We start from the raw sequence: 24,684 nt of genomic DNA on the forward strand, positions 1-24,684 counted from the left end.
AATAATGTGTAAATATCTTATGCATTTCCATTCTTAAGTGTTACTAGATATCTGAATTAAATACCTATACATTGTTTTGGCTGCAGAATCATAAAAACGTACAAGTTATAAGCATTTGCTTCTTCAACCGCCAGACCTGCAGTTTATGCGGCATATTGAAATCAATACAATATAGCCAACAATTTAGTCTGGGCTTTGTAATAAAATCAAAGTCATTGTGAAAGAACGTATTATATACTCCTGACGAGTGCTGAAACACTAATGAAATTCTACACATCCTATATTATTATTATTATTATTATTCCAAGCCAAAGGCTAGGAAGCCTATTGTTATTGTTAAGATTTTTAATTTTTTTTTTTTATAATCTTATTTTTTTTTTCTTTCCAAAACTTTAAACTGATTATGCTTGAAAGCTGTGTGACTGATCAAGTACTGACTTGGGAGTTAACAAGCTGGATACATTGGCTGTCAGATGCTGAAAAAATGTTGCTGCTGCATCCTTGCAATTGGCGCCGTGACACATTTTTCGATAAAACTGATCTGAAACTTGGCATACATCATCAGCATCCAAACCCACATCAAGTTTGCGAAGCAGAAGTTGCTGTGATAAATTTTAATGTCAAAATGGCTGCCACAAATCTTATCGAAACGTGCCCCTAAAAACAAACTGCTGCTGTTTGAAAACCATTTGTCCAACAAACTCCAAACTTGGTAGTTATCGTCCCAGTAACAATGGGATACAAGTATGTGAAAATGGTGATGTTTTATAAAACAAGATGGCCGCCACTTATACGTTTACATTTGAAATTTAAACCTGTGTCAGTTGACAAACGATTTACTTGACTAACTCCAAACTTCACAAGCATCTTCCCTGATACTGTATCAATACAACTGACTTAAAAATATTGTGTTGACCGGAAACGAAAATAGCCATTTGACGCATTTTTTAGAAACCTTTCGAAATCCTCTTCTTGGGAACCGGTGGAGCGATTGAGCTGACAATTGTTAAATATCATCACATCCAAACTCGCATCAAGTTTGTGAAGCAAAAGTTTCTGCAATAAATTTTAATGTCAAAATGGCTGCCACAAATCTTATCGAAATGCGCTGTTAACAACAAATTGCTGCTATTGAACACTGTTTCACCAACAAAGTCCAAACATGGTAGTTATTGTCCCAGTAACAATGGAATACATATACATCAAAATGATTATGTTTTATAAAACAAGGTGGCCACCAGATGTCTGAAATTTAAATTTTACTTGACTAACTCGAATCTTTACAAGCATGCTGTGTCTATTTTTCTGTTATATGTTGCATGTGGTGTGTTAAATGTTGATGTATAGGCATTGGTACATGGGATATAAATGGGTCTGTATTTCACGTCTGTTTAAAAATTGTTTAATTTAGGCACAGGATTGTACATCACTTCACGTGCATTTAAAGTATTTAATATGTGAGCACGAGGTTGCACATAATTAATTCACGTGTTGGGATTCAAGTGAATAATTAATTGGTAATTAAATTCCAGCACAACAGTATATATAGATGCAAGTTTTACTCACTCAGGTTTGGGTGTTCGGTGAGTAGGAACGGGAGAGAAAAGAGGAGGAATAGAGTTTAAAATCAATTTCTATTGCATGCTGGTGGGACCAGCACGATACTTGTTTATTTAAAACTCATCGTGTTTCTTTGTATGTCGATCTGCTCACCGTTTGTAAAGTGTTTGTCCGTTTTTGTTTGTCTTTTTATTTTGGCGAATGTGCCATGTCCTGCCTTTTGTCTGTGTAAACCTTTTATTTACAATAAACCGGCGCAAGCAAGCATCCTCATCATTTCAATTCATCTGTCCTGTCTTTGTGTTCATTCCTTTCCTGGTTCTGACGTCACCTATTCGTCCGTCTTTGTGACACTAGTTATTATTATTATTATTAGCAGCTGTCACAAAATATACACACTGAATCACAATACAGTGTGATATAGGTACGCTACTTTTTTTCTCTGAATAGTTACCATCAACAACTCAAACTGTGCAAGCCCTCCTGCACTCCACTACACTCCTCAGGCAGAACAACTGTGCCACCCTGAGTGTGTAAAGGTGTAAAAAAATAAAAAGTATGCTTATTATAAGCTCTCTGCACAGATCGATTACCATCAGGATTGATGCTAAACAAAAGCCAGAGATTGTTACATTTTACAAAACAACAAAGTATTGTGGTTATGATTCCATTGCATGAGAGTAGATGTTAAACTTCATGCTGATTTGAACTCGGCTCCCGACAACATAAGCACCAACTAAGATGTAGCTTTACAGTAAACTAATGTGATCCATCTGCATCTCCATTCATTCCATCTGATGATGTAGATATCCTTCTGTCTGGTGTTGAATGCTGAAGTGTAATGCTGGCTCCAGGGATCAGCTTATTTTGCCTTCTCAGCACATTAGCACACACAACAGCTGAGATGCTTGCTCAGGGGATCAACCCAGTTTGGTCTCCGCAGCGCATCAGTATGACAACCATTTGGATTGAGCTAAGTAGGGTACATCTCTGGGGTCATCAAGTGGGCACCTTCCATCCTCTGTGTCTTGTCGACTAGCCCACGACACCTCAAGAGGGCTCAACAGTGATTCTGGCAACCCAGCATCACCCCCCTCCATACTCACTCAACAGCCCAGCTACTTACCTGTACAACAGTGTTGCTTTCTTTCTATTGTGCTTGAAATCCCGTCCAGAATCTTTCCGTCTTAACCACAGCCAGTTTCTGCTCCTTTCTTCTGCTTCAGATAAGTTTGTTACTGTGCGACGCAACTCTTAGCCTCTGAACCAGACATCTCTCAGAAACCAGGTTGTAGACTGTGCCACAAATCCTCGACAACCCACCTCCACTGGGTAAACTTGGACTCTCCATCCTTGCTGTTCCTTTTCAACAGATAGTTGAGCATACTGAAGTTTCTTCATCTCATACGCCTCATCCACAACATCCTCCCATGGCACTGTTAACACTACCAGATGAAGAAAGTGTGCTGATCCAGACCACAAGACAATGTCTGGTTGAAGGTTAGTGGTGGCAATCTCAGGTGGTAAAATAAGCCGTTGACCAACATGTGCCAGCATCTTCTAGTCTCTAGCAGCTTCCAGTTGTCCTGTGGTCGCTGAGCGGTTTGGAGAGTGAGAGACAGGAGACAGATAACACAAAACAAAAGATAGTTCCTTCACTACTTAGGCAGCATCCTCAGACAGCTAGGCTGGCAGCTGGGAGGCGTGGAGAGTGTGAACGTTCTACAATACTGCAGATAGGGACTGTTGCATGACCTTGGTTAGCGGTTTGTAAATAATTTCTTTCATTGGGAGGATCTCATCTGGCCCAGGGGATTTGTTTATTTTAAGAGCTCCTAGTCCCTTTAACACTTCTGCCTCGGTTATGCTAAAGTTATCTAAAACTGGATAGGAACTGGATGACATGTGGGGCATGTTGTCCATATCCTCCTTTGTATAAACATGTGAAAAGTAATCATTTAATATAATTGCTATTTTTTTTTTTCTTCGTCTATGATTTTACCATTTGTATCTCTTAGGCATTTAACCTCCTCTTTGAATGTTATCTTGCTGTTGTAATATTGGAAAAACATTTTGGAATTGGTTAGCCCCCTTAGCAATGTTCATTTCTATTTCTCTCTTGGCTATTTTAATTTTCTTTTTGACTTGCGTTTGCAGTTCCGTGTACTCTTTCTGTGTACTTTGTTTTTGGTCCCTTTTAAATGATCTGTAAAGTGTCTTTTGTCTCTGGATTTTTAAAAAAAATTGATCTATTAAACCATTTGGGCAATTTTGTTTTAGATTTAGAATTGTCTACTTTTGGGATGTAATTGTTTTGTGCCTCTAGTACTACATTTTTAAAAAACACCCATTCTTTTTCTGGGAATGTTTTCTCTATTTTACTCCAGACTACTTCTGTTAGTCGGTGTTTCATACCTTCATAGTTTGCTTTTCTAAAATTGTAAACCTTAGCTTTAGTCATTACTTTTGGGGTTTTAAAAAGCACTTCAAATGAGACCATGCTGTGGTCTGAGTTTGCCACTGGTTCTCTGACCTCTGTTTTAGTTATTCTGTCTTCGTTATTTGAAAAGACTAAATCAAGGCATATCTCCCCTCTGGTCAATGCCTTGACAAATTGTGTTAGGAAGCAGTCATTTGTCATTTCCACCATTTCAATTGTGTCCGTCATGCTCCCCACCAGGTTTTCCCATTTTATATGGGGGAAGTTGAAATCCCCCATTAGTATGGCTTCTCCTTTGCTACACACATTTCTAATGTCATTGTACAACAGATTGTTTAGCTCGCCGTCTCTCTGAATCTGGCAGTCTATAGCATGCTTCTAGTATTATGCCCTTTGAATTTTTGTCTGTTATTCTGACCCATATTGATTCGGTTTTATTTTCTTTGTCCAGGTTTAACACCTGGACTTCAAGACTGTTTTTTATGTACAGCGCTACCACCCTTTTTATTTAAGTGCAGTCCATCCCGTCTGTACAAATAGTTCTTGTTGTAGAATGTGGTCCAGTCTTCCCATGTGCACCACTTCTTCAGCTATGTGTTTAGATTAATTATTTCCAGCTGTCCATGTGGTCCTTTGCAAGGTGCTGGCAGTATCGCAGAAAATACCACAGTTTTTATCTTGTCCTTTAATTTCCTTCTTAGCTCTCTGAATTTGTTTTGCATGGATTTTGGTCTGTCTCTTCCAATGTTGTTTGTACCAATGTGGATGACTACTACCGGGTCATCTCTCGTTCCTTCTAGGAGCCTGTCCACATTCTCAATGATGTGCTTGACAGAGGCTCCTGGAAGGCAGCACACTGTTGTAGTAAGGGGGTCCAAACTACGAATTGAACTTGCTGTGTTTCTCAATATGGAGTCCTGTAACAAAGTGCCCGCCCCTATGTATTATCTGTTATGTGTTGCGTGTGGTGTGTTTAAATGTTGGTGTATAGACATTGGTACACGGGATATAAACGGGTCTGTGTAACACGAGTGTTTAAAAATGTATATGTGTATTTAGGCACGAGGATTGCACAGCACTTCACGTGCAAGTAAAATGTAGTAATATGTGAGCACGGGGACTGGGATTCAAGTGAATAATTAATTGGTAATTGAATCCCAGCACAACAGTATATATAGATGCACGTTGTCACATACTGGCGGTTGGGTGTTTTTGCAGAACGGGATTTTGGAAATCTGTCTCTTCCAATGTTAGTTTGTACCGATGTGGACGACTAGTATCCGCTCACCGTGTTTGTCAGTGTCTGTCCGTGCACCGTTTAGTTAAGTTTAGCCTGTTTTTGTTTGTCTATTTATTTTGGCTTGAGTGCCGTGTCCTGTGTTTTTCGTGTTTGTTAAACTTTTATAGTAAAACCGGCGCCAACAGGCGTCTTCATCGAATTCATTTCATGCGTGTGTTATTTCATTACTTATGGAGTCCCCAAGTCCCCAACAATCATGACCTCCCTTCTTTTTGCCGTCTGGCCACCACTGTTAATAGGGTCCTGGATGTTGTTCCTTTTGTTGTCTTGATGTTGGTTTTGCTCATCAGAATTATGAAGTGGCTCAAATTTGTTGGATGTTGGGATTTCTGGTGGCTGTGTTTGACAAAGTTTATTTTTTTCCCTGCTTCTGCCTACCTGAACCCAGCTGTTCTGACCTCCTTCTATCTCCCTGGTGGATTTCAGTTTGTTAGGGGTGGTGCAGACTTTCATGAATTGTGGGTGTGTCAGCTCCTGTTCCTGTTGATCCTGTTGCTGTCTCATTTCTTCCAGCTCCATTTCTAGCACATGTACTAGTTTATGCAAGTCCTGGATCGTGTGGCACTTCACGCACACTTGGTTTAGCTCTGCTGCGTTTTCTCGTATTTCCCACATCATGCAGGTGTCACAGATTACTGGCTTGAAGACCATGTTAATTTTTTTTTTGGAAGTTTAGTTTATCTTCTGCAGCTGTCAACCTGCTTTCAAACTGCTTCTATACTGCTCTGCACTTTTCCACTCCTGTACTTCTCCCACACTGTTGCTTCCACTTGCTGTTGCTGGGAAGACTGCCTCATTTATAGCTGTGTTCTTCTGTTGTGCTGTTGGCTCCTCCCCTCCCCCGTGTCTCAGAACGGTGCTTAATTTGAATCAGCTGCTCCGAGTTTCAGCTTGTTTGTTATAAGAAAAACACACACAGCTGTTTGACTTTGAGCTGCAGTGTTTTCCCAATTTCCTGCTTCAGCACTTCCATACCCCAGTCCTGTGTCTGTCTTCTCCCTGGTCTGATGTCACCCGAAAGCCATCTTGCCTCAGCCCCCCTCTGGCATTGGAGCCCTGGGAGCTTGGCCGGTTTGCCTGGGTGATGATGCCAGCCCTTATTCTGGAAGCTGTAGTTCAAACTGGAGAGCGTGTCGAACTGATTACATTGTTTCAGGGCTCCCCCAGAACTACACACCCTTGAGTGGACTTAACACCATTTTGCTGACCCAATCAACAAACATCTTGTGTAACAAGCACACTCCTTCAGTGGTGTGATTCCTTCCTGACAGGATCTCCTACCTCGTCAATCATGCCTGCAATACGATGATTTTTTGATTTTGTGAAATGACCCAGTCAGCAAGCGAGTCGTTTCCAAGCACACTACTTCAGGGGCAGGATTACTTCTTGAGAGAATGTCACAGTCCCAGATGCTTATTTTTTTAATTATTATAACTCAGGAACTATTTCATATTTTTTTGCCAAACCTTCGAAAGGCCATACCTCAGCACAGATGTTGGGTGCAGAAATTCAGTGCCATATAGCCTATACATAAGAGCAAAAAACCCACAAAAAACCCATATTAAGTGGGGGGGGGGACTTTTACTAAAAAAACTGATCTTGGAAACCACACAAGGTGACATCATGAAACCACGCTTTCACAACATTGCACATCAGTAGAACCCCACTGTGGAAGGGTGGTGGGCAATTCACTAACAAGGAGACAGAACTTTTAATTGTAACGCTGCTCAGACGCACTACTTTATTTCAGCCCATAGAGGGCGCGGTTTTCTGTGGCTTGAGTACTGGCAACGGTAAACAAGACCACGGTTATACCAGTCCAGGTACACAGTCCAATGCAAGTACACTCGCAGGTGCTCTGGAAATAATAATCACAAAAGACAAAAGGCGAAAGAAAAAGGGAAAATAAAAGTAACAAAACTACAAAACAAAGGTGCTGCACTCTGCAGCGTTCACCCCGACCTCCATTACTCGTATGGCCCGGGTCTCCATCCTATGCTCATGAGTTCCCTCACTACCCTAAACAATAATCGGGGTCTGCCCAAGTTTTTCCCCGCTGCAAAAATAATATTTTCTTTCTTTTTTCTTTAATCAATTATTTATTTTGCTTGTTCTTCTCCAGCCATGCTCGGTCCGGCAGCAGAGCTTCCGCCAGCTGGCTGGCTCATTTCGTCTCTGAAAGGAGGCAGACCCGAGGGAACCCCAGAGTGTTATTTTATCAGTGCAGCAACCCCCCAAAGCCTGCCCCTCAGCCACTGAGAGAGGGGGAAAACCCACACACCCTCTTTCCCACATCTCCGTGTCAATGCCGTGACTGACAGGCAGATATTGCAGGGCTCCTGCCCTCTTCCCACAGCACTATGAATGCGCCCAGAGAGTCAACGCAGGTCTCCCCTGTTACACCCACCAAAATTGATAAAGTGCAAAGTTAGGGGTTTAACATTGAACACTCAACTCAGCCCTAATTATAGTAGCGCTACTGCCCCGTGCCAGTTATCTTGCAATTTCTGCAGGAACTGCGCGATACTGGTAAGTCACCTTCTACCTTGAAAGTGTATTTAGCAGCTATCTCTGTGTGCCATGCCCCCATAGATTCAGTATCTCCGGATGAGTATTTCTTAGTAACCCATTTCCTGAAAGGCGCTTTGTGGCTACACCCTCCCAGGAGGGTTGTTCTCCTCGAATAGAGCCTTGATGTTGTACAGGAGGCTCTCATAAAGGTCATGTTTGAGCCCATACACTCCAGTTGAACCATCTGTCTATGAAGATAGCTTTCCTCTTGGCTATCACCTCTGCAAAGCGGGTCAGTGAGCTACAGGTGCTGTCTGTGCACAGCTCCGGGATGCGGATTTGGGAAGATGGCAACAGGGTGTCACTGTGTACAAACCCTGTTTTCCTCCCTAAGGTTATCACAGCCTTCCACATTAACCAATCTGTGGAACTGGAACTGGAGTCTTTCCATCCACGTCCGTTTTTTTTGGAGGAGAACAGGTGATTGAACTTCCTCTGCCCAGTGCAGGCATTGAGATGTTACGTGGATAGAACAAGAGTTCTGTATCATTATGACCAGCTCTTTGTTTGTCACCACACGGACCCTAGGACAGACCCTCTCAAAACAGCGACTGTCCCATTGGATTGTGGATACAGTCTCTGCGGCGTATGGCAGTGCTGGCTTACCCCTCCAGTGGAGAGTAGCTGCTTCCCACTACACATTTTGCTACATCTTGGGCTCCCTGGGGCCTTGTCTGACGTTATGTACGGCGGTTAGCTGGGCTACGCCACATACATTCTCCAGGTTCTACCACTTGAATACAGTAGATCCTTCTTTGCTTTCAATAGGCACGAGGTGTGTTAGAAAGGGGCTGCATGTATTGCTAATCTGGGTTAAGCAATGTTATTGCCTGTATTATTCTTGGCAATACACGTTACTGTTCTACTGAGGCACCTATGTCTGCCCCAACAGACGAGTCTTGACGGAAAGAGTTATCTCAAAAAACTGCGACGATTCCTCATCTCAGTCAATGTTTTTTAACGCTGAACAAGGCTCAGAGCCAAAAGAAACTAGCTCAAAGCAACACAGATCGTGACCCGGTTTTTCTTTAATAAAATTTCGTTTTGTATAGTGTCTGGGACCGAAGGTTTTAAAAGATTTTCCTTTTACATGGTAGTCTTGGCTTGGAGAGCTAGTATGTACAAAACCCTCTCGATTTCTACACGGTCAAAAAAAATAACTAACATGTGCCAGTTTTTTTAGGCATCGTGTCTTCAGGATATCCCCTGCTTTCTGTAGCACATATCTTGTTGAAATTTCTATCGTTTTATAGAACAACTTTAATGAGAGGTTCAAAGACTGTTCGAACGTATCTTCGATTCAAGCTTTCAAAGAAGATGGTTTTGTCTACCTTCCCAAATACAAAGGGTTTTCCGTTTATATTATACACCGCGTAAACAGTTGTGTGTATTTTGTGACATCACATGTATGTCACCCTTCAATTACATACAGTGGTGAGAAGATAGTTAATAAGATAATTACTTTTTTCCTGTTCCGGTGTAAAAGGGACTACAAGATGGCTTGTTCGGGTTTCTGTTAAGAGTGCCCGGGCTCCGTGACGGTCTGCTTCTGTTCTCACTACTTCTTCCCGTTGGTTTCGTTTTTGTTTCGAATGTGTATACAGTTACTGTTGTACTCTTATAGACAACTTAACTGAGGTTGTACTAGAACAAAGAAAACATACTTGTAGGATTGTTTTCATAACCAAGTCGTCTGGGTTTTTACGTCCACGTAAATGCCTATGGAAGCTACTGATACGATTACACAAAAGTACGGCCATTGTTTCAACCGGTAGTAAGGGATTTATTCCTAAATAAACTTTTAAACTTTCTCTCCAAATGTGTTCTCTCTTATACTTTAAGGATTCCTGAGTACAAATAACAACTTGAATTTGAAAGTTTTATTTTGATTCAGCGTGCAAAGACTTTTAAAGATGTCTCAAGAATGTCTCCAGTTTCCACTAACAAGAAGTTGCCTCACCGACAGAGGGTTCAGAAAGTGCATGGCTGAACCTTTCACCTGCCCTTGCCTATACAGGAAACACTAAATAAACTGCCACCACTGAACCAAGAAAAGATGAAAACTAACATCTTGGTAAGCAGTGCACCAACCAAGTCTTTAACTAAGACTTTAAACATGAACCTCTAGTTTCACAGACCCTGATTAACACTGACCTTAGTCGAGAACTCCAAATGTTTGTAGTTTTTATTAGTTTGCATTAGCTTAATACTGTAAACAATGTTTTAATCAGAACTGGATTTAAAGAGAAATTTAAAAACAGCTACAAAGCGCTGAACTCATGTGTCTGCCCAGTTCTGAATCTTGTCTAGATCATTTTGAATGACCTTTGCTACTGCAACAGTGTTTGCCACTCCTCCTAGTTTTGTGTCGTTTCCGAATTTAACAAGTTTGCTTACTATACCAGAAACTAAATCATTAATGTAGATTAGGAATAGCAGAGAACCTAATACTGATCCCTGTGGTACTCCACTGGTTACCTCTCTCCATTCTGAGGTTTTTCCTCTAATCAGTACTTTTTGTTTTCTACATGTTAACCACTCCCTAATCCATGTACATGTGTTTCGTTGAATCCCTACTGACTGTCTCCCAGGATACTGTTACCATATAGGTAATTTTCCATTTTGGATCTTATTATAGTTTCCATAAGTTTGCATATAATAGAAGTCAGGCTTATTGGTCTGTAGTTACCTGGTTCAGTTTTGTTTCCCTTTTTGTGGATCGGTATTACGTTTGCAATTTTCCAGTCTGTCGGTACAACCTTTGTGTCAAGAGACTGTTGCATGATCTTGGTTAGCGGTTTGTAAATAACTTTTCATATTTTTGAGTACTATTGGGAGGATCTCATCCGGCCCAGGGGATTTGTTTATTTTAAGAGCTCCTAGTCCCTTTAACACTTCTGCCTCGGTTATGCTAAAGTTATTTAAAACCGGATAGGAACAGGTTGGCATGTGGGACATGTTGCCTGTATCCTCCTTTGTAAAAACTTGTGAAAAGTAATCATTTAATATATTTGCTTTTTTTTTTCTTCATCTATGATTTTGCTATTTGTATATCTTAGACATTTAACCTCCTCTTTGGATGTTCGCTTGTTGTTGTAATATTGGAAAAACATCAAACAGGCTTTGATGTTACAATCACGTAAGGTAATAAAATTAAAGTGAACCAACGTTGTCAATAATGTTCTAGGTTATGGAATACGGGGTGATGTTTAAGAGACGTTACATTAACCCCAATATTGTATCGTCTTTTTAATTCTGTTATGACCTGTGCTTACGGAAAATGGAATACGCAACTGTTCAACTGTATTGAATAAAATATCTTGGTTGAAATCTACAACCGAGTTTGGAATCACAATAATTATTTGTACTGACTGATGCATGAAGGAAGGAAAAAAAAAAAAAAGAACATCAACTCATAACTAATTTTTTATTTTAAACCAACAAGTGGCTATTACTGCACTGACTGGAGTTGCAGCTTACAATATTAATGGTATGACTATTTAAAGACTACTTATGCTCCCAATGGAAAAACACCAATGTTTCATCACCTCTCCGATGAGGTGCTCCACAATGCCTTCGTAGAGACATAAGAGATGTAACGCTACTCATTATTGATGAGGTGTTATACATCCATCTTTTCCTATGTGAGATTTTCCACACTTCCAACAAAGACAATGGCTGGTTTGGAAAAATCGACATCTTCTGGGGGATTTGCTGCAGCTTCCACCTGTGCATGAGAAACCACCTTTTGTGCCACTTACTTAAGAGGAATTGCACAAATTGACTGGCTCTATGGGATCTGTGGACCTGTGGAAATTGTCCACGTGTGATCAACTCACAATTAATATGCACCAGAAACAGGACCGGGTTTATGCCAATCTACTTAACCATGCTCGGAGCCACCAACAAAACTGATCACATTTTGTTAAGTAAACGACTGATACCAATCAAGGGAGGAGATATTTATAGCTGCAAAAAAGAAATGATCCAACACATGAAAGATTTAGATGACAAAGATGGAAGTTCAACCTGCCTCATGTCTACAGTAGACCCATGTAACCAGATACTATGCTTGATAGTATGCCTTGGGAGGATAGTGTAGACTGCCTTCCTTCCCTCCGGGAAAATGTGCTGAAAAAATTTAAAGTTTATCAGGCTGACCGCAGTCGTACAGCTGGACTGCAAATTAGCATACGAGTGAAAATAGGCTGTAAGCTGATGTTTCAGAAAAATATTCACATTGCCTCTGGTCTCAATGGTGCAATAGGGAAACTTCAAGCTGTTTTCTATTATCTAGAAAACCCCATGATTTTTAAAACCATAACCATCCACTTTAACAATGAACAGACACATACCTTTGAACACTCAAGGTCAAAGTTTGAAGTCATGAACAGGACCTACATTATTTGAGAACAGTTTGCAGTCATCTGTGCTCAAGCAGTCACCATTCATAAATGCCAGGGCATGACACTCAAAACAGTGATGATGGACCTTGATAAGTCCATTTTCTCCTGTGGCCTAAGTTTTGTGGCACTTTCTAGAGTTACTTCCTTAAGTGGCGACCACCTTATAAAAACTTTGACCCCACCTGCTTTAAAGCACTTCCATCTACAGTGGCAGAGTATAGCAGGCTGATAAGTCTTACTACCCTGAGTTGATAAGCTTGAAGGAGACCAACACACACTCAAGGGATCCATGGTGAAGTTTGTGTATTTCATACGTCGTCATCACCAACATCCAGGAACAACAAAAGCACAACACATTCTAAGGGAACAGTTGCAGTCACACATTCAGTCAGAGGCTTGAGCAACACTCGTCTCACCTCCTGCTATGCAAACACCATGTTATAATGCCTTCTGTCATGTGTTTTAATGCACAAAACTGATAGCTGACCAGGTAACAATAAACCAAACACTTAACTATGTGTAACAATGTTAACCCTGCTATTTTCCATTTTGTAATACCAACCCTGATTCCCCCCCCCCCCCCCCCCAGATGAACATCCAAGGACCACAATACAGGTAAGTAAACTTTATTTTTTATTTTTGCAATGAATGGCCATAATAATCTTTATCAAAATAACAATTTACACAATAAACTACAATCCCAAACTAAAACTATAAATATGACATCTATATAAAATAGCAGTTCTTACTAAAACAATTGGATTAGGGTAACACTAGCATTTCTGTTGCAAAGTATTATATCCCAATTTTAACTTTCTAACTATACTCCAGCAGGTTGTCTTATATACAGACCACCACAATAATTATGTAGCGTTGGTATAATGATATTTGACACACTTCATAACCCCTATATAGTAGTAAAGTCAATATATGTGTTGTACTGTCAAATAAAATGGCTTCCAATCACACACTGAACAAAATTATTCTAGTCCTGTGCACTTATCTGCAAGCTAGATAGGGTTCACCACTCAAACAAAAGTACTACTACTTGTTTGCAACTTCTCTTTATCTCTTTGATCAGCTTTTCCAGGTTCTTCCTGCAATCAATTTGTCTCATCCACTTCCTGGTCTGGGTCCTCCTACGACACAGTTTGCCCTGCTCTCTGCCTGCACTGTGCTGACAGCACACCTTTTATAGTGCAGTGCTTTTATAGGGTTCCTCAGAATGTCAATCAGTTCTACCATTTGGTCACCAGTGTACTAATAATAAATACAATCAAATAGTAAAACACACAAAGCTTAAACTGAACATAGTAAGCAATAATATAAACAATAATATAAAATGAAACAACCAAATAATCACAGCTAAATTATAACAAACAGTGCAAATCAATCAATCATTGAAAAGTGAAAAAGTGCACTGCTTACTTATGACACATTCTTCACTGCCAGCTTCTGAAAGTCATTAACAGAGTGACAAACAAACCCTCAGGACTTTTGTTACCAACTATGATCAGTTGCCATCCACTGCATCGCTCAGTACTCAGACACATGTCACTTCTTAGGAGAACCCTTAAGTAGAATTCAGCAGCAAGATGTTGTTGAGTTTCTCATCAAATTGAGTCCAACTTTCCCAGAAATATGTGATCCAGTTTCAGTTACCATAAGACACAGCATGCTATATACACAATGTTGGTACCACACATCAAATGAAGAGGTGGGGAATATTTACTCTTTGCATGTACCTGATGGTGGGCACAGGCGGGCACCCATTGATTGTGGCAGATGAGACCACTGCCAAAAACCTACACTACTTAAATGCAAGTCCTTCATCATCAGGAATAATGCTTGCAGCCCAGCTTATGCTTTGGCAAACCAAACCAAACAGGAATATTACAAAGCAACAAGATGTGAAGTTTACTGGTGTGCACAAGAGTACAATTAATACGGACAACTGCAATTACAAATTATCTTCCATTATTATACACAAAGGAGGCGATGTCACTTCAGGACACTACATGTGTTTCCTCAGTTCCTGGCACTACAAAGTGGGTGCATGCAAATGACACACTTTACTCAAACCATGGCCAAGAAATGCAAATTACATGTGCATGGCCTTTTATGAACAAATGGAATGCTTTAAGATTGGACTGCATTGGACTAAATTGATCAAATCACAAGATTAGGAGGCAAAAAATTCAATAATTTCTACAATGAATATGTTCATGTAATTCACTTCAGCATTCATGTGCATATATAAGCTTGTAACCAACCAAAAAATCACGTCTTGAAACTTTAAGAATAGTCTAATATTATAACTTTGCACTCAAATGCTTTTGCCATTATACTTACAACCCCCCCCCCCCCCACACACACACACACACACTCTATATACATATCCATTAAGTGATTTTTTTTAAAAAGAAGTGATACCCGAAAGAAAAACCGTGGGGGCCAAGGTTGCCCCAATTGTTTCTTCTAACTTGTATCAAAAACATAAGCTAAGTTAGAATAAACAATTGGAGGTAATGTGTCAAAGTGGTTGATTGTGTACATGTGCAGGAGTGATGCAGTGTGCAATAAACAAACAAGGAGAGTTATAATCCAGTTGGAAAGGTGTTTTATTGTATCCAGGTCTGGTGACCAAATAATAAACACAAATATCCCCACCCCCCATAATAACACTAACACGGTCTCCAGTCCTTAGTGCGTGCAGCAGTGCTCGTGGTGGGTAATACAGTTTATTTGTGACAATCATGCAGTGCTGTTCCGGGTTAGAGCTGGCCCTTGGCGACAGCTCCAGAATTGTGTTTAGCCATCAAGTAATACACAACAAGACAATTACAGACAAACAAAACAAAACACCTATGAACGTCTCTTTATTATTTTTCACTGGGTCTCTCCCACATTCCATATGGTTCAATAGCTTTTAAACCAAGCGAAAGAACAGATAGATTGCTTTGACCCCTATTTATACCGTCACTCATGACTGACTTCCTTTTAACCCTCGGAACGAAGTGTCAGACCAAGTAGTCCAGAGTACCCTGTTCCCATTACTTAGTGCCCTCACAGGTCGGGAGGGAGGGAGATTTATCACCAAGAATGATTGTCTTTCTGTAACAGGCAACCTTGGCCAGCACCAAGCAAATAGGCACAACTGTAAAAGTGGTGGGGGTCAATGTTGCCCTAATTGTTTCTATTAACTTGGCTTGTGTTTTTGATGCAAGTACAAGCTTCTTTTATTGTGCCTGAAAAACACAAGTCAAGTTAGCCATAAGTTTTACAGTTGTGCCTATTTGCTTTGTGATGGGCAAGGTTGTCCCAATGTTTTCTTGAAACTTGGCTTGTGTTTTTGATATCTCTACTTTAAATGGCTGAGCACTTTTCATAACTTGGTGTTTATTAACATTTCCATGTGTTTTTGCAGCCAGCCGAACAGCAATTGTTTTACCTGACTTCGTGATCTCTCTCTCTCTCTCTCTCTCTCTCTCTCTCTCTCTCTCTCTCTGTCTCATTCCTCCTAACCCTCTTCAACCTGTATCCTCAGCTGCTTTTCTTTTTATATATATGGTCAACCTCAAATTGGAAACAGTTAGCCAGTTTGAAGACAGCCACATTCCACACAACTATTTCTGGCAGGAAAGGTTTTTAACTCCTTCCCTGCCAAACAAAACAATAATTATAAAACAGGTTTCTCAAAAAAAATTTTAAATAATAACAATAATAATAACTATAAAATACGGTCTTATCAGGATCGGGTTGACCACAAATGGATTACATTTTTAGAACCCGAAATCTTTTCTTGTCCGTTTTGGGTTGTGTTGAAAATGGCCCCATCACGACACAAAAAATTCACTTTACCCAAAGCTGATCTGAAGAAGCGGCTGGCCCCAATAGCTGGCTGCTAAGCTGGCTCCCTGTCTGATGTGTGAGGTTCAGGCTGCTTATTGGATTTGTGAAAGAAGCCATTCTCCTGTGACTTGGGGTCACTGAGGAGACTTACCGGCACCAGTTCTGGACCTACCAATTTCAACAGGGCACCCAACCGTCAAAAACTGAAGGAGCTCTGTACCCGGTGGTTACATCCAGACCAGAGGATCAGAAGGGAGATCATTGAGCTCTTGATAGTGGAGCAGCTGTTCCATGTTCTTCTAAAGGAATTGTAGGGTTGTAGGGTTGAGAACTAGGTTGGGGAAGGGGTCTGGGTTTTATAACAGGCCAAGGTACCAATTTTATGTCCACCTGTCCAGCCCAATCACACAAACATTTTTTTTTTAAATAATAAACAATACATTTTAAATCAAACAATGAAATGCAACACATTTAAATAGCAGGGCTTTGCCCTGCCCCCTTTTCATGTGCAGGGCTCCTAGGCCTGTCACAGGTATTTAAAATAAACTGTTATAATTCAGAGTACAGCTGGTCTTACTGCCACAGCAATACCAATGAAAAAGTCTGAGCTAAACATGAAGCAGGAATGATATAAAGTAATTATCATGATCAAATAATAATCATTCTTAGGAACATAATAAGATAATAAGAACATTCAATAGGCCTATTGTATAAGTGTCACTGAAGCATTAAATTAGTGTTCCTTACCAAAGGAATTTGTGAGTCATTTCCTCTCTATTACCGCATATAAAACAAAGGAAAATTCTTAAGTGCTGTCCCAATTCACCTATGAGTTTGGTCAGTGACAACATAGATAATTGCATGGATGAAATATGAATTGTTTAAATAAGGGTAATGCAGACTATTAGGTATAAATTAAATCCTTAATTGCTCTCTTGTTGGATTATATTACTCTACAGTGTCTCCACCGTATTAACATGTCAGCTGTCAAACAGTAGACTGAAAATGATTGGTTAACTTGAGATATCAATATATTAGTGTGGATCATGGCTTCCATGAAAAAAATACATAATACTGCAGTTGCTTCCTCTCTGTTCCCGCTATAAGGTTTTACATAATCCTTAAAGTGTAACTTCAAATGTCATTTGAATGGATTTTTAGTTCTTTTGCTGCAATATTGAGTTATAACCAGGTCTTCTGTTTTTCTGTTTTTATTAATTTACTTTTTCTGTACTTATTTTTAGCTATTTTCAAGTTTTATCTAAATCATTTTTTGGGGGGACGGGGGGGACGGGGGGGGCTATGGCAAAGTGGCAATTAGTAGCAGGTGTATAGCAGGTGCAGTGCTTTTTATTAATTTACTTTTTCTGTGCTTATTTTAGCTATTTTCAAGTTTTATCTAAATCATTTTTTTTTTTTTTTACATCATTAAAAACACAAATATATAAAATAATTATATATAATTATTATATAAACATTCCTTACAGCTGCTACCTCATTTACCTTCCAGGTCAATAAGTTCCTGCAATGGAGTCTCACCTTCTTCCAGGTTGACCAACTTCCTGACCCAGGAAATGAACTGTCAGGCCAGCCCGTCCAAAGACTTCGCCTTTCGGTAGTTACCGCCCTCACAGGTCGGGAGGGAGATTTCCAACCAAAACTCATTATATTTCTGTCACAGGGGCTTTTCGCTTTTTATATACTGTATGAAATTATTGTTTTCAGCTACCTTTTGATGTCGAAATATGTATAGTAACTCGACAGTCAGAAGTCCTGTGACAATGTGACCTTTCAGCTCCAGCTCCACCTATTCTCTACAATTAGTGGGCTGGCAGCACACAGGAATATCCCCTAGAAAGAGTCCGAAGGGCATCAGATGATTCTTAATGGTTATGTTTAGGGTTAGGTATTGGGTTAGGATTTGGGATAGGGTTATGTTTTAGGGCAGAGGTTGCTTCAGGTTAGGGTTGGGGTTGGGTTAGGGTCAGGGTGGCTTGATTTTGTACAGTTGCAAGTGAAAGGTGGGGAAATGACAAATACACTAGAATCATGTAATCAAATTGTCAAATTGTCATATGATTTGAATTGATTGATGAAGGCTGCTCAGTGCTGATACTTAGCTCAAACTCAAAGTAGCTCAAAGCCAGGTATAGGCACATCTAGAGAAAAGTTGCCATTTAAAATGTATTAAAATGACCTTTGAAGCTATATACTCTTTAACATACATTAGTAACTGAGGATCAAACTAACATCTTGATTTTGCAGAATGGAGAGACAAAATTGTATATAACTTGATCTGTTACTGGAGTTCCAATTCTTCTTTCATATTTGGAAGCCAATTGATCTGTATAGATGTTACTTTCTAGTTAAAGATAATTATATAAGTAGATAATTATACCAGACACAATATGCCAAGTCACGATATGAATCAATAAATACAAATTCCATTTCACTTATGAATATATTGTAAATATTTTTTTAAACTTTGTTGACTTGCTTTTTCAAAATGTTCGCATAAAAAGCAGCACACCATTTTAATCTGTACTGCGGAGGGTAATTGCTTCTCATCATCTTGTCTCCAACTAATTTCATGAGTCTTAAACACGCACACACTATGCAGAACCATGCACATACAGTATACCTCAGCACTGCAGCTTTAGAACCTGAGTGAATTTAATGTTAAATCAGTTTTATTTGACCTAATTTTATAAAGAATAAGGAAAAAAGAACAAAAAGGGGAGAAATAAAATTAGTTGAACAACTGCAATATAAGGAACAGACAAATGTAGTACAACCTCATTGCATGATTAGTTAACAAGGTTGTGATATGCAAACACAATTATGTGTATGTTCATTCACTAAACATCACTAATTAAGATTTCTACAGTAGCTTCAACATCTAGGGATTTTCTGAGGGACAAAATAGTTTTTTGTTGGTATGTTCAAAACTGTTTCTAATACAGTGTAGTTCAGTCACACATACCACACATGAATAAAAAGATAATATTTATTTAATCCTTGTAGAAAGTTTGTGATCATTACAGGACAGCGCAAAGGATTTTTTTTAGAAGGACACTTTGCAGGAATAGTTATTAAGCGCATGGCAAATAACAATCTGAGCAGAAAAATATAGAGATCACATATTGTAAGATATAAAATGGGGTAAGAAATTAAAAACAACATATTGATGTTGAATTTTAAATAAAGAAATCCATTAAAGCATTTCATGTTTTAAAACTCTAAACAAACCTGGAGTCAGAAATGGAGTCCGCCAAGATGATTTATCTTAAGAGGAAGCTATTGAAGTGTATATATAGAAAGCAACTGCACACATACATGCTAAACACTATGAGTGACATGCATTGACAGACGCGTCTTTTAGACATGTTTTTAAAAATGATTCGTCCCCTATAATACAATACTATAATTTGTGTATTGGCTCAGATTGGCAACACTTTTTGGGGTTTGACCACCCAGGAAGATCCATCTTTAGTAACACAACACAGAACCAGACTACATGCTCTACAGTACACCCTGGACCTTACAAAAAGTAAAGTCCACAGCACTTACAGAATCACTTAATAGCTATCACCTCTGAGTTATCACTTACTGTAACCATCATGAACAGCTGGAAGAAACATTAGTTTAAACCGAGCTCTTTGCAGAACACCCTTCTATTCAATACTTATAGAACCCAACAGGCAGAAATGGATCGAAGCCTGGGCTGTGCTGTCAAATGTACATTTTACCAAACTCTAATAACCCATCAACAGGTGTTTGCCAGTGGATGGAGAACCAATTTCCTTGGTGTCTTTTTGTCTGTGTAAACACCTGCCATGCTCTACAACTGACATTAAAGAGGCTAACATCGTAGGTGCCTTGGACATTCTCCATCACATATTTGTTCAATATTAACTTTTAACTGCTTTGAAGCCCTGTAATTGAGGCAATTTGTAAAAAAAAACACTGGCCATTGATGCAGAAAATGTAAAAACATTGTTATTGTACTGATCAAAAAGAGCAATGGATAACAGTACTGGAAAGTAATATTTGTCTCTGTATATATCGTGAACCTACAGTTTACAGGGTGGAGTAAGGCCACCTGATATAGTGTTTAAAGACCTGATGTAGTGTTTAAAGACATTAAGACATAAAGAGTTAGTGACATGTAAAACATGTAGAGAGATGGGCTCCTCCTGTTCAAGGCCCAACATATAGAAGAGGGGTTTTATCACTGAGGAGACCCGACAAACAGGAGGGGGACCACCGTCATTGAGGTGACCCGATATACGAAGAGACTCGCAAACCAGAAAGGAAACATGGAGTTTGTAGTTATGAGGACATATAGAGCGGGGTTTTATGCCTCTTCAAAAGCCCAGCATAAAGAAGGGGGGCTCCATCACTGAGGAGACCTGACAAACAGGAGAGGTGTCCCACCTCTTGGGAGCCCTCACATAAATAGAGGCATCAGAACCTGAAAGAGAAGACAAGTGATCATGCATTCTAAAGGAGGGGTTTGGTCGGGTCCCCTCTGACTTGCAGAGAACCCTCCTCTAAGAGGGAAATGAAGTGACGCTTAACAAAGGGTTGGAGAAAGTGGAATCACTCACTCCCCAACGAATGGACCCCCGGCTCTCCGCAGAAGACACCTATGAGAAGAAAAAGTTAAATCGCAAATGCATATAAAAAAGGAGAAAAAGAGAGAAAACATTGAACACAAAAATGAAGGAAAACACTTAACATGACAAAGGGGTTAGTAAGCTGTACCGTACTGACTATGTGAAAGACCCTCCACACGTAGGAAAGAAAAAGAAAACTTCTTTTTAGGACAAAACCTTTTGTGGCCCTGGCAGAAATGTCATCCCCACTCTGGACATACTAACAATGGACTGATGGGCAGAGGATATTTCAGATGATGAAGAACTGCTGATGAGGTCCAGCGGCCCATATTTTTGATTAGTTGCTGAAACTGAAATCCATACTAGCCACCGCAGTAATTGCATGATAAGCGGAGAATTGGAACAGCCTTTATTTATAATGTGCGCTGTAGCTATATTATCGCAATAAAATAATGATTTCTTAGACAAGAGATGACCCCATAGCTGGGCAGCTGCAACTATTGGGTATATTTTGAGAAGATCAGTGAACATGTGGAGATAGATTTTCAATTTCCTGAGGCCATGTACTGGAAATCCATTGATTGTTTAAGAGACCTCTGAATCCCAGAGATGAGGTGTCTGTAAACAAAGCCAGGTCGTGTGGTGCTGAAATGAAATCGTCATAAAACATAGAAAGGCCATTCCAGTGCTGAATAAGAGCAGACCACATTGCAATGTCTTTCCTAGCTTCTCTGCTGTCGATGCAAGAGCGAGTAGATTTAAACGTCCTTCCTGGGGGGATAATGCAAATTGCAAAGTTGAAATGACTGAGCATGGAAAGCAGTGCATGTTTCCTGATTGTTTTCCTGATCTGAAAGTTCTGAATAAGACAACGAATATGGCTGAGTTTAGACTTGGGTAGGCTAACTTCAAACTCTTCAGTGTCTAGAATGATTCACTGAAATTCCAGAGAATGCAGGAGGTTGATTGTTTTTTCTTCTGAAAGAGGAACGCTGATTTCTGAAAATAAACTTTTAAGATTAGAAATCGCTTCTGCTGGCGGATTTGAACGAGGAGATGTATGCAGATGCAGTATCAAGGTTGTAGTCTGGAACCACAGTAATAGGTTAACATTAACTAACAGATGCATTTACTGTGGTTGGTCTGTGTTACGCAACTCACATTTAAAGGAAACCTATCAACACAATTGGAACTCGAAGGAAATTAATTTTATCAACATTTCTGGAAACTGTCATGTTATCTCTGTTCTATATATATTTAATCATGTTCTGCAGATATTTCACTGTTCAGTCCTTGAACCCCCCACTAGCTAGGTTATGACCAAGTTTCCCTCTAAGTTGCACACGTGCGCAGCAGTCTGGTTTGTGCCGCACACAAATCAATATGGCCGCACATAAATCATGCTGGCCACACACGTCCTCGCCGTTTTGAGCATGCAATGTACAGTCATCTGGAACTGTCTGGTGCCTGCAGAAGATAAACGGCAAGTTTGTAAAATTATTTAATACTGTTTTTTATTTAAATAACAAAAACTAAAGAATTATTTCCAGTGATTGCTGTGTTCAGTTTCTTATTTTCTTCTAAATATAATGCTTGTTAGAGATGACACAATGCATACTCATATATGTATATATTTTTGCGGGTTCTGGGAAAAACACGAGTCATTTCAAGGGCCAAACTGCATTACTGGCCACTGGTTCATGTAAATATTTTATAAACCATATCCATGTTTTTGTATTAGTTTGTTTCAAAATATTAAAATAGTTATTGTCTTTATTAAAATAGTTTATTGAATTATTATCTTTTTATTTATGAACACAAAAAAGGCAAAACAAAGTTTACACTATAATTAATCAGAATAAAAATAGAAAAGTTCACCAGAACACAAACAGTTTCAAGAAAGGGGGACAGCTCATTGACTTGAGGGACATAATATCTTAATATCAAATGTTTTCTTATTATTTTTTTTATAATATCAAACGTACACAATGAAACACAAATCCATATGACAAAGGGTTGAATACTATTTCATAGTACAAAACAAAAACCTTTCTGCACCAAATAATGAGCTTAAAGCAGAAGTTGCAGCGAGCTAGTTACTTGGTGATAGACAGTGAATGTTAATAACTTTACATTTCAAAAGCAGTTTGACCATAAAGCAAAGTTAACCTTTTGTTTCAGTTGATTGTTTTGATAAATAATTGTTGTAAAAAGTGTCAGCCCAATAAATACATAATTATATTAACTGTGTAGTTTGTTTTGTTTATTAGTAGTTGAATGCAGAGTTTGGTTGTTTAAAAGAAGAATGCAGCCTGATAAGTAAAAAATTCAAATAACTCACATTTGCAACTATAGTATTGTAACGACCCAAGCTTTTTGACTGCTCAGTATGTGTTGTGAGTCATAATGGTTAGTCTGCTCAGGGTTAGGGCTCTTTGGCTTGCACAGACCCTGCAAGTTTGTGCAAGGTTTGTGCTTGCTGGAGATTGTATGCCAGGAATTGGTGGACTGGAAGAATTGGCGTGAATGGAGGGGTTATTTAACACTATGTGCAGGGATGCACAGCGTCGTGTCCTGGGTGTGCAGGGGTGCACAGCGTCGTGTCCCGGGTGTGCAGGGAAGCACATCGTCGTGTCCCAGGTGTGCAGGGATGCACAGAGTCATGTCCCGGGGGTGCAGGGATGCACAGCGTCGTGTCCCGGGTGTGCAGGGAAGCACAGCTTTGTGTCCCGGGTGTGCAGGGATGCATAGCGTCGTGTCCCGGGTGTGCAGGGAAGCACAGCGTTGTGTCCCGGGTGTGCAGGGAAGCACAGCGTCGTGTCCCGGGTGTGCAGGGATGCAGTGTTGTGTCCTGGGTATGCAGGGATGCACAGCGTCGTGTCCTGGGTGTGCAGGGATGCACAGCGTCGTGTCCCGGGTGTGCAGAGATGCACAGCGTCGTGTCCCGGGTGTGCAGGGATGCACAGAATAGTGTCAGAGGTGTGCAGGGATGCAGTGCCGTGTCCTGGGTGTTCAGGAATGCAGTGTCGTGTCCCAGGTGTGCAGGGATGCACAGTGTCGTGTTCAGGGTGTGCAGGGATGCAGTGTCATGTCCTGGGTGTGCAGGGATGCACAGTGTCGTGTCCCGGGTGTGCAGGGATGCAGTGTTGTGTCCTGGGTGTGCAGGGATGCACAGTGTCGTGTCCCGGGTGTGCAGGGATGCACAGTGTCGTGTCCTGGGTGTGCAGAGATGTCCTGGGTGTGTAAGAATGCAGTGTTGTGTCCCAGGTGTGCAGGGATGCACAGTGTCGTGTCTTGGGTGTGCAGGGATGCACAGAGTAGTGTCCCAGGTGTGCAGGGATGCAGCGTCATGTCCCGGGTGTGCAGGGATGCAGTGTCGTGTCCCGGGTGTGCAGGGATGCACAGTGTCGTGTCTCGGGTGTGCAGGGATGCACAGTGTCGTGTCCCAGGTGTGCAGAGATGCACAGTGTCGTGTCCCAGGTGTGTAGGGATGCACAGTGTCATGTCCCGGGTGTGCAGGGATGCAGTGTCGTGTCCCGGGTGTGCAGGGATGCACAGTGTCGTGTCTTGGGTGTGCAGGGATGCACAGAGTAGTGTCCCGGGTGTGCAGGGATGCACAGTGTGGTGTCCCGGGTGAGCAGGGATGCACAGTGTAGTGTCCCGGGTGAGCAGGGATGCACATTGTCGTGTCCTGGTTATGTACCTGTCCTTTCATCCACAGGGGGGATGTTACAATATACAAATGACACAGTATTTGCCATTATAGTAAATATGCATTAAAGAAATACAAACGTTAATTCAGAAATTGCTATATAATACTATAAATCCAAGTTGTGCTACACAAGTAAAATGTTGTGTTTGCTATACAACTTGTTTGCACCACTGCCAGACTCCAGGTAAAATGCAATCTGTTCAACTTGTTGTTTTAATTTGTTC

At 40.3% G+C, this 24,684-nt stretch overlaps 1 protein-coding gene across 1 annotated transcript; it reads right to left on the reverse strand.

Moving 5' to 3' along the window:
- Positions 1-23,293: 23,293 nt before the first annotated feature.
- Positions 23,294-24,430, reverse strand: LOC121327790 (mucin-1-like). The gene has a single exon (XM_041271997.1). It carries the CDS (start codon positions 24,428-24,430, stop codon positions 23,294-23,296), a length of 1,137 nt encoding a protein of 378 aa, XP_041127931.1.
- Positions 24,431-24,684: the final 254 nt, after the last annotated feature.

Source organism: Polyodon spathula, chromosome 15, assembly GCF_017654505.1.
Source record: "Polyodon spathula isolate WHYD16114869_AA chromosome 15, ASM1765450v1, whole genome shotgun sequence".
NCBI lineage: Eukaryota > Metazoa > Chordata > Actinopteri > Acipenseriformes > Polyodontidae > Polyodon > Polyodon spathula.